Below are 9,917 nucleotides of genomic sequence, written 5' to 3'. Positions count from 1 at the left end.
CATAGTGTTTTTGGTTTTTGAACACTTCCGTCTAATACGTCGTCGTATGGAAGCAATTGAACCACAATCACTCAAGAAACGTCCCCTGGATCTATTCTCTCCACTTGATCAACAACTCGCTCCTCCCGATTCCGAAAGCAAGAAAATTCGTGTTAATTACAAAGTGAATGCCGAGTATGGTGGAATTCAAGAAAGCATTGCTCAACCTCAGACGAAGAATTCTGCTACAAAGAATCAGTCTCAAGAACCAGGGCTTGCTCTACTTCCAGGTCCATCAATGCCAAGCAGAGGATCTTCCAGGAATTTCTCAACATCTTCTTTGATGGAAAGAATGGAAAGTAAATGGCCACGACCTGATTGGCATGCACCATGGAAAAACTACAGAGTCATCAGTGGTCATTTAGGATGGGTGACATCTATTGCAGTTGATCCCAGTAATACATGGTTTGCTACTGGTTCTGCAGATCGAACTATCAAGATATGGGATTTAGCAACTGGTGTTCTAAAACTCACATTAACAGGTCACATCCAACAAGTAAGAGCACTTGCTATTAGCAACAAACATACCTACATGTTTTCTGCTGCTGATGATAAACAAGTTAAATGTTGGGATCTTGAACAGAACAAGGTTATTAGGTCTTATCATGGTCATCTCAGTGGTGTTTACTGCTTGTCTATTCATCCCGACGACAACAACATGTTAGTTACCGGAGGACGTGATTCTGTCTGCCGGGTTTGGGACATACGTAAACAAACCCAAATTCATGCTCTAGGTCATGACAATACTGTCTGCTCTGTGTTTACAACGGAAACGGACCCTTATCAAGTTGTTACTGGTTCTCATGATTCTACAATCAAGATGTGGGATGTTAGGTATTATGGTAAAACATTGCTAACTACACTTACAAACCATAAAAAGTCTGTTCGAGCAATGGCTCCACATCCTAAACAGCGAGCTTTTGCATCTGCATCGGCTGATAATATTAAAAAGTTCACACTTCCAAAAGGACAATTTTGTCACAATATGCTCTCTCAACAGAAAACTATTATCAATGCACTGGCAGTCAATGAGGAGGGTGTTATGGTTACCGGAGGTGACAACGGTAGTATGTGGTTCTGGGATTGGAAGAGTGGTCACAATTTCCAGCAATTACAAACAATTGTACAACCTGGTTCACTGGATAGTGAAGCTGGTATTTATGCTTTAACCTATGATATCACCGGTACGAGGCTTATATCATGTGAAGCCGACAAAACAATAAAAATGTGGAAACAAGATCAAAATGCCACTCAAGAAACACATCCCCTTAACTTCAGGCCTCCTAAAGACATCCGTCGGTTCTAGTTATGTATGTAGCCCGGCCTCATTTTGATTAGATGTGCTAGCTGTTACTTCATACTTAGCTTTTTAGCACACTTCTAATCATCTTAATTTGTAACATTTCTTTGAACTTGAATAAAGATTATTACTGCTTAGATTCATATGTATTTCAATATTCAATAGTTTTGCAAAATAAAATAGGGTTTCATGTGAAAAGGAAATAAACAAACTTGTGTTTTATTGAGGTGTTCCTATTTTCTTGTTTTTACAACAAAGACTAAGAAATTCCGTTTTATGAGTAGTAATATACTCAACCAACTTAGTCAATAAAAATTAGAGTTATTTGATTGAGATTAACCGTTCAGATTTTAACGATAGAATTTTTATATTTGTAAATAACATGTCTCATTCATGTTAGTCGTTGTTTGGATGCCAAGAGCTGAAGAAAGACTCGTGTGACACACACAGGTGTGAGTCTACGTGAAGGGTTCAGATTTTAACGGCATTCATGGAGCTAATTTTGCATAGCTTTCACCCAATAGTCCATGTGTTATTGCTAGATAATGCATGGAGCTCACTTTGCATAGCTTTCACCCAACAGTCATGCTTAGAAGCTTCAGCGTAGTTGTTAGGCTCATTATCACTGAGAAGGGATAAACAGAATGTGGAATAAGAAGGGGAAAGATGATTATGACTGATGAATTTATTGATGGGATAAGGTGTCTTGTGAACTACATTATTGCAGTGGTAATCCACAAGGTGTGATGGTGGTCTTTTAGGTCTAGTGGATTGTCTGAGAGGGGTTGGTTGATCATGACTAGGTGTAGTGTCATGATTAGATTCAGATATATCAATAGAATTAGGATTAGTGTGATCCAGACATTGATCAACACTAACTGGTTCAAGAATAGAAAGACATTGATTGAGATTAACGGTTCAGATTTTAACGATAGAATTTTTATATTTTACAAAATTAGAACTGCATTAAAATTTAATTTGTGTGAATTTCATCTTACAATTTTGAGAGCAACTTACTAGACTGTACTTGGTGTTTTGATCTAGGGTGGTTTGTCTAGTAAGTACTAGTACTTCTAGTCAAAGTACTTATAAATCTACTCAGACTCGGAAGGGATTCGCAGACTATATTTATAGATTCATGATGACCAAAATTGTATTTAAGGTTTTGACAACCAAAAAATAGATTTCAAGACCAAATGAGTCTGATTCCTAATAGGAATTGGTGACCGAACTCTACATTATCGAGACTCATTCCTCTGAAAAACCAGAAGGTTAACATAAAAAAATTGAATTTTGTTTCACACAATAATTGTCACTCTTATATTTGTTTCACACCAATTAAATTTTGATTTTATTGTTTTTATCAAATTATCATTGTTCAACATAATATAAAAATTGATCTTACCAAATTTGAAAGATTTTGGATGGTAAAACGTCCCGTCTGAACAATGGTTGTGAAAATAAAGGTGGTGTACTCGCAAGACACTCTAATAGCAAGTTACTATTTGTGTGAATTCGAAGTGAGTGGTTTTAAAGTAAAGAATAATACCTGAGCTCTTTGCGCAAATATAAAGCCTCCGATGTGAGTCACAGTCATCATTGTGAAAATGGATATGATGACCTAAATATGACCGTCAGAATAACCGCCTAACATTAAACGTCAATAATCCTATTATAGACCGTTACTGTATATACGTAAAGATTTTTGTGACTATTTGGCAGGAGCACATGGTTCTGTGACTATTTGGACTGAACTAGAAAAACAGTAATAAACATATATATGAGTACTCTATGATCTTTCTCATGGGATTGCATGATCAGGTGTTTCGCATCTCTGCCTGCCGTTTCCACCAAAGGTAATCTCATTGTCCTAATATCTCATTTTTCTGTTGTTGTGCCTTACGGTGCAATGCTCGTTTTCTGTTTGATAAAATGTTTCAACCAAAATTTATGTAAATGAAATGAAGTAGGATAGGTTTTAATTAGTTTTGTATGAAAGTAAGTTGTTAATGCTTGTAATGGTTGAGGTTATTATGTTTCTTGTGCTTGTAAAATTCTACATATTTAGAAAAAAATGAGATGATTTTCAAGAGATCATGAGCTTCTAAATTCATGTTTTTATTCATGTGAATAATTTTATATTGTAAATCTAGCTAAGTATGTTGCTGAAAATGTGTTAGTCGGAGTGTCTAAGATATCAGTGGTTGGTTTTGTAGCAACTTCTGCCCCTCTTGTTCTTCCGGACACTGTAGTTACTTCTGCTATTGGCATTACAGTTGCCATGCCTTGCGCCTTCTTATTTTGTTAGATGTAATTGCACTCATAATTTAATGACTAAGTTGTTTCTCTCTAAGACTAGGCCTACTCCTCATAAACAGAGGGTACCCTGCAGGCATGTCACCAACACCAGAGATATTCTCGGTGTTTTTCCAGGTTTTAGAGGAATTTTAGAGATGAGATTAAGTGCAAGAGCATGTTTTTATGGCTTGACCATGGTATCTGCTGTTTCTTTCCTAGCATGTTACTTTCACCACATATTGGTAAGGGTTTTCGCCCCTTAAGCAAGTGGTCAGGAGTTCGATTCCTGACTCTGTATGGAAAAAAATCAGTTGAGAGGAGAGAACCCACTTTGTTTGCCCCATAGGTTCTCCGACGGATATTAATCATCGGTAACGACAGTATCAACTTCGTACCTATATTATGGTAACAACAAAAACAAAATCTTAATATTTGAAACGATCGACACAAATTAACTCAGATATCACAACTGGTCCCATACATAACATCAATAAGAACTTTGCAATTTGTCTAAAAAATAACATGCTGGAGTGTTGCAGCCTCTCCCTTCTAAGCATGCATCACAAATTTAGTCCGAACAGTATAGCCATTAACACAAATCACCATAGTAGCTTGCTCTTCATTACACTAACTTCACATGTCATAGTTTATCTGCCTTGAACTTCACTCAGAGTTACATTGTTGATTGAGTTAGATTGATGACTTTTTTGTGAAGATTCTGTACTTTTAGAATTTTGTCTATGAACAAATGCAACTTTTCCTGGAGGAGGAAGATGTGTAATCTCACTTATGAGCATTAAAACTACAGTTGATATATTTGGTCTTTCTCTTGGAAGTTCTTGCACACATAAAAGTCCTATGTGTATGCACCTCAACATGTTTCTCTCAACGCATGCATCCCATACTTCCGGATCTATTAGAGATATAATGTTGTCCTCTAACCATAACTTCCATGCCTAATAAGAAAAACACAATAATAAAATTATTAATAATAATAGTGAGATTCTTTATGAATATGATTCCAACACTGTTATTTTTGGTTAAAAAGTAGTCTTTTTCACCAATAGATCAGTGAAATCCACATAAATTTTAGACAATAATGAAGTGTTGAGAGTGTATTGCTAACAATTATTATCTCATGTATTAAGGACACGGAATATATGGACTTACAAAGCCTACAAGACTAAGAGAATCCTCGTTGTTATAAAAGCTACTATTTCTCCTTCCGCTAACAATCTCTAGCAATAAAACCCCAAAGCTATAGACATCTGATTTCTCAGAGAAAAGTCCCTCCATTGCATATTCAGGCGGCATATAACCACTGCATTTCAAACATATATTATAATAACACCAGTTAAAGTTAAACCACTGATTCCAACATTATAATGCCAAATGACATAGGATTACATACTATGTTCCAACAACCCTGTTTGTGTTAGCTTCGTTATCTTCTCCACCTTTAACTATTCTAGCTAAACCAAAGTCTGATATTTTTGGAATCATGTCGACATCAAGTAAGATGTTGCTGGCTTTCAAATCTCTATGTATGATCCTTAGTCTTGAATCTCTATGAAGATAGAGTATACCTCGAGCTATTCCTTCGATTATGTTTGACCTCTTTCTCCAATCTAAAATTTTCTTTTGTAGTGGATCTTAAAAAAAAAAATAATATGATTCCAAATTGGGTAGTTTAACAGCTAAAAATAGAAACACAAGTAAAAACAAACATATATTCAGATATACAACATAATTAAGTGCTGATGAATAAATTATTTGGACAATTGAAGACCTGATGAGGATAAACTATCTATAAACTGAAAAACAACTTAGGGCGCAAGGTATATGAAGGAGTTTTCCTAAAATTAGTTAGCAAGTGAAGATTTCCAAATCTGTTGAGATTTGCAGGACTCTTTTTGAGTTGCTGACGGTTTCCAAATCTGTTGAGATTTGCAGGTCTCTATGTATGTGGGCTGACTTCTTCCATGTCGGCTGTTGTATCCTCAGGTTTTGTTTTGTTTCATCGGTGTTTATTTTGCCACTATCGGCCTCAAGGTGGTGCCTCTGTCGTAGCCGAGACTTGTCTGCCTGGACTCTTGTTCTACCTTTGTCTGGTCGCCGATTCGCCTGATGGAGCTGGTTCTGGATTCTGATGGGCCGAGCACTTTTGATTCGAGTTCGGGAGTTAGCGTCTAGTAGTGGCAACTTTCTAGGCTGGGTTGGTGACTGCTCTAGTAGTCTGGAATCTGAGGGGTGTCATTCTGATTTGGGATTAGGAGGTGGATCTTAATTAGGTGATGTTTGTTTAGGGGTTTTTTCTTTGGGTGTTCCGCATATATACGGCACCTATGTTATGTAGTTTCTTTCTTATCGGTCTCTGTTCGTCTTGTGCAGAGACCTGATTAATAATATATTTTGCCGTTCAAAAAAAAAGTTAGCAAGTGAAGAAATTACTCAATATTTTTTCAATCTACCACCAAGTGAGCTAACAATTTTTTTTTTTGGTCATGTAAGTGAGCTAACAAAAGAGGCAAAAAGAACTTACCAAAGAGAAAGGCATCCAAACTCTTATTTGGCATGAACTCATAAACCAAAATTTGCTCGCCCTTTTCAACACAACAACCAAGAAGTCTTACAAGATTTCGATGTTGAAGTTTTGAAATCACTAAAACTTCATTCATGAATTCTTCTATTCCTTGTCCAGATGCTTTTGAGAGTCTTTTCACCGCAATTTCAAGACCATCTTCCATTATTCCCTAGATAGTGTGACAAATATTTTAATATTGAATTTATGGTATAATTCAAAAAATGACATACAAATTCTTAGACAAGATCACCTTGTATACTAGGCCAAAACCTCCCTTCCCGAGCATATTACCAATGTGAAACCTAACTGGTGTTTCACGATCAACCTCCTTCTGAATCACGCACTTCCCTTTCTCACCATCTCCAATTTCTCCCCACCCCAACTCCCCGCATCTATTTCCAACCCCGACAGAATTTCCCTATCCAAACCCTTCTTCCACTTTCATCTCTTCTCTCTCAGAGATCATTCTCTGGTTGTTCGTTTTCTCAGTTTTGTTCATTCTATTCTTTCACATGGCGACGACTCAGTCTGAGACAGCGGAGGACACAGGGTCACAGCATTACAACGCACAATAGGTATAAATTTTAAGTTTATTTTCCCCTTTTGCTGATTTTTTTCCTGTTTTTCTGTTTCTAGTTTTTTTTTTTCGGTTTCTCTGTGTTCAGTTTCTAGTTTTTTTTTTCTGTTCCTAGTTTTTAAATTTATCTTATAAATATTTTGTTCTAATTTTTTTATCGTAAAATTATTTAGAGATGGCGGCGCATGGGGTTTAAATTTAGAGATGATATGCACACTTGAAAATCATGAGAATAAATATTGAGGTGATCCATTTCCTGATAAGGGGTTTCAAATATATCTTTAAATAGCGGGAACATTTTGATTGACTAGTTGTTCGAAAATGTTAACTAGAGTTGAGTTAGACCCAACTCTCAATTTTAAAAGAAACTTCAATTGTTGAATGCTCTAGTAAGTTTTTTTTTTTTTTTTGATAATCGTATGCTCTGGTAAGTGGTTTCATAGAAGTTTTTTATTGGTTTATCGGTCGCTTTGCTTTTACGTAACTCGTGTCTAATCTATGCAAAGATATTTAATTCTTGCTTCATATTCAAAACTTTAATTTCAATTAAAAGAAGAAAAAAAAACTTCAATCATGTGTGTATGTATGATTCTTATCATAAAATATTAACTAAAATTAAAATTATGTGAGTCTATGTATGATTCTTAGTTATCTTCAAATATTTTCTGGGATAGGCTTATCCTTTTTTTTCTTCTTTTATAATAAGGAATAGGCCCATCTTATCCAAATATTAATTAATATTTAAATTCATGCTTATCCAAAACATAGAGCTAATGGGCAAGAGCGATTAGTCATGGCATTATTTTGGTTGTTGAAAATTAAGCGTAGTTGAGCAGAACTATCAACCATATTATATATTTACTTTTTTTTTATTTTTATCTTTATCAACCATATTATATTGAGTCAAAAATAAAATAAAAACTCTTATAAAAAATTAAAAACCAAAACTATATTATCCATTCACGTAGAACTTTTACTTTTAATTACAACATATTAATTGGAACTGAAATATTCTTATGAGTGAACTAACTAACACACATTAATTAACTCACTCAACAAAGAACCCATAAAATGTTTATAGTTCTAAATTGCAATGACACAAATACAAAGGAAACATTGTAACGAGTTTTTGCTTGCACCCATTGGATACAAAGTTCCTTATTAGACAAGGTACAAAAATAAATACATTAATTAAGATAAAGAAAAAAACATGATAGCAACCACAAATCTATATATAAATCATGTTGTATTGTATGATATTCAATTCAATCAGAGGCAACAATCCAGGGCACAACAACAACATAATCCAGCACAACTGCAAAAAAAAATAAAAAAAAAAAAATTAGAAAACATATAACATATATAAACTAAAAATTAAATTAGAAAGAGTCCGAAGATAAAATCATAAAATTCGTCTCTAATTTTATCACTATATGTTAGAGAACTCAAAAGTGAAGATCATCAATTTTTATAAGCATGTTTTATATCACGGTGAGTATGTCAGAATCAAGATGACTCACCGTGATTTATTAAAAGTTACAAAAAGTGTAACTTCTACAAAATTATATATGGTGGGTCATCGTGATTTTGATCCACTGTGATATCAAAAATAGGTTTAATAAGCTATGATGACACTCACCATCCTTTCCAGAAACCATCACCCCTACTAGTTGTTTTGATTGGAACACTTTGTTGAGGATCATCTTTTGTAGGATAACCCATAGGTGGTGGTGGAGCTGCTTGAGAGTTGTTTTGACCTATTGCTGGATATGCCATCACTGATTTTTTAAAAACTGCAAATATATATATATATATTATATAAATAAGAGCTCTAAACACAAGGAGTGCAAAAGAAACTCTCAAAAACGGGATACAAAAAAACCAGGATCAGGAGCAAGACTAAAAGCTATGCCATCACTGATTGAAATTAATTATCAACACAAGTTAGATTAATTAAATAAAAAAAATTTGTACCAAATTAAATTTCTATGTTCTACCTTAGAATATAAAATATAACTTTTTAGCTCTTAAATATGGTAGTTGATTAATTATTTAAGTGTATTAAATTGAAATAATTAAGAAAATACTTACCGGGAGATTGTTGTTGATTAATATTGTGACTCATTGTGTTAAGATGAAGTTGTTCTTGATATATTCTTTTTTCTCTTTTTATAATGGAAAGTCAAAAGTGTGTGTGATTAATTGGATGATGAGAAGAATGGATTATAGAATATGTATAAATAGGTATTTGCGGAGTGGCGATGGAATAAAAAAAGCGCGTTTTAGGTGAGCTAAAATAATTGAACAACTTCTTAAAAGCAGCCTTAAAATAAGAACTTAACTGATGCGGGTCTAATCTCTCATTTGCAATGGAAGCTACTTTTTCTTTTGCCTATGTAATGAATAGGGGTGCTCAAATCCAAACCAATCCAAATAAAAACCGATAACCGATCCAAAAAAACCGAAAACCGCAAAAAACCGAAGTTTTTTGGATGTGTTTGGATGTTCTTTTGTGAAAACCGCTGGATCGGATCGGATTTCGGATTGATTTCTTAAAATCGATCCAAACCGAACCAAACCGCATACATATATTTTGATATTTATTTATCTTTTTATTAGTATAAATATATATATATATATATATATATATATATATATATATATATATATATATATATATATATATATATATATATATATATATATATATATATATATATATATATATATATATATATACATATTGCATTAACCTTTTTTTTCCATTTTAAATTTTGTTAATACTATATGTTAGTTTAATTTAATCTATTTTAAATTTTGATAATACTATATGTTAGTTTAATTTAATCTATTTTTTTTACTTTTTATATGTTTCGAATATAATTGGTAATTGTCATTCCAAAATATTAATTTTCAATATATTATATGTTATATTTTACATCAAACTTAATATTTATTTTGTCAAAAATGTCAAACTATTATTTTGTAGTGTTTTTTATAATATTTATATTTATTAAAAAAAATTACAATTTATAATTTGGATATCCAAAAACCGATCCAAATTAAACCGCATAATATTGGATCGGATTGGATCGGTTTTTTTTTATTTATCATCCAAA

The 9,917-nt window shown here is 33.4% G+C and overlaps 3 protein-coding genes across 3 annotated transcripts; 1 reads left to right on the top strand and 2 right to left on the bottom strand.

The window, feature by feature from the left end:
- Positions 1-1,380, top strand: LOC123900129 (protein pleiotropic regulatory locus 1-like). Its single transcript, XM_045951458.1, has one exon. It carries the CDS (start codon positions 47-49, stop codon positions 1,343-1,345), a length of 1,299 nt encoding a protein of 432 aa, XP_045807414.1. The 5' UTR covers positions 1-46; the 3' UTR covers positions 1,346-1,380.
- A 2,789-nt stretch (positions 1,381-4,169) lies between these two features.
- LOC123896403 (G-type lectin S-receptor-like serine/threonine-protein kinase At1g11330) lies at positions 4,170-6,384 on the bottom strand. Its single transcript, XM_045946794.1, has 4 exons — positions 6,180-6,384; positions 5,049-5,289; positions 4,808-4,958; positions 4,170-4,593 (listed from the first exon to the last, which is right to left on the bottom strand). Exons 1-4 carry the CDS (start codon positions 6,382-6,384, stop codon positions 4,285-4,287), a joined length of 906 nt encoding a protein of 301 aa, XP_045802750.1. The 3' UTR covers positions 4,170-4,284.
- A 1,341-nt stretch (positions 6,385-7,725) lies between these two features.
- LOC123897719 (cysteine-rich and transmembrane domain-containing protein WIH2-like) lies at positions 7,726-9,146 on the bottom strand. Its single transcript, XM_045948462.1, has 3 exons — positions 8,890-9,146; positions 8,438-8,591; positions 7,726-8,113 (listed from the first exon to the last, which is right to left on the bottom strand). The coding sequence occupies exons 1-3, from the start codon at positions 8,921-8,923 to the stop codon at positions 8,068-8,070; spliced, it is 234 nt and encodes a 77-aa protein (XP_045804418.1). The 5' UTR covers positions 8,924-9,146; the 3' UTR covers positions 7,726-8,067.
- Between the last annotated feature and the right edge of the window lie 771 nt (positions 9,147-9,917).

The sequence above is a fragment of the Trifolium pratense genome, linkage group LG7 (genome assembly GCF_020283565.1).
Source record: "Trifolium pratense cultivar HEN17-A07 linkage group LG7, ARS_RC_1.1, whole genome shotgun sequence".
Lineage (NCBI taxonomy): Eukaryota > Viridiplantae > Streptophyta > Magnoliopsida > Fabales > Fabaceae > Trifolium > Trifolium pratense.
This window is presented reverse-complemented; position numbering and strand designations above follow the sequence as displayed.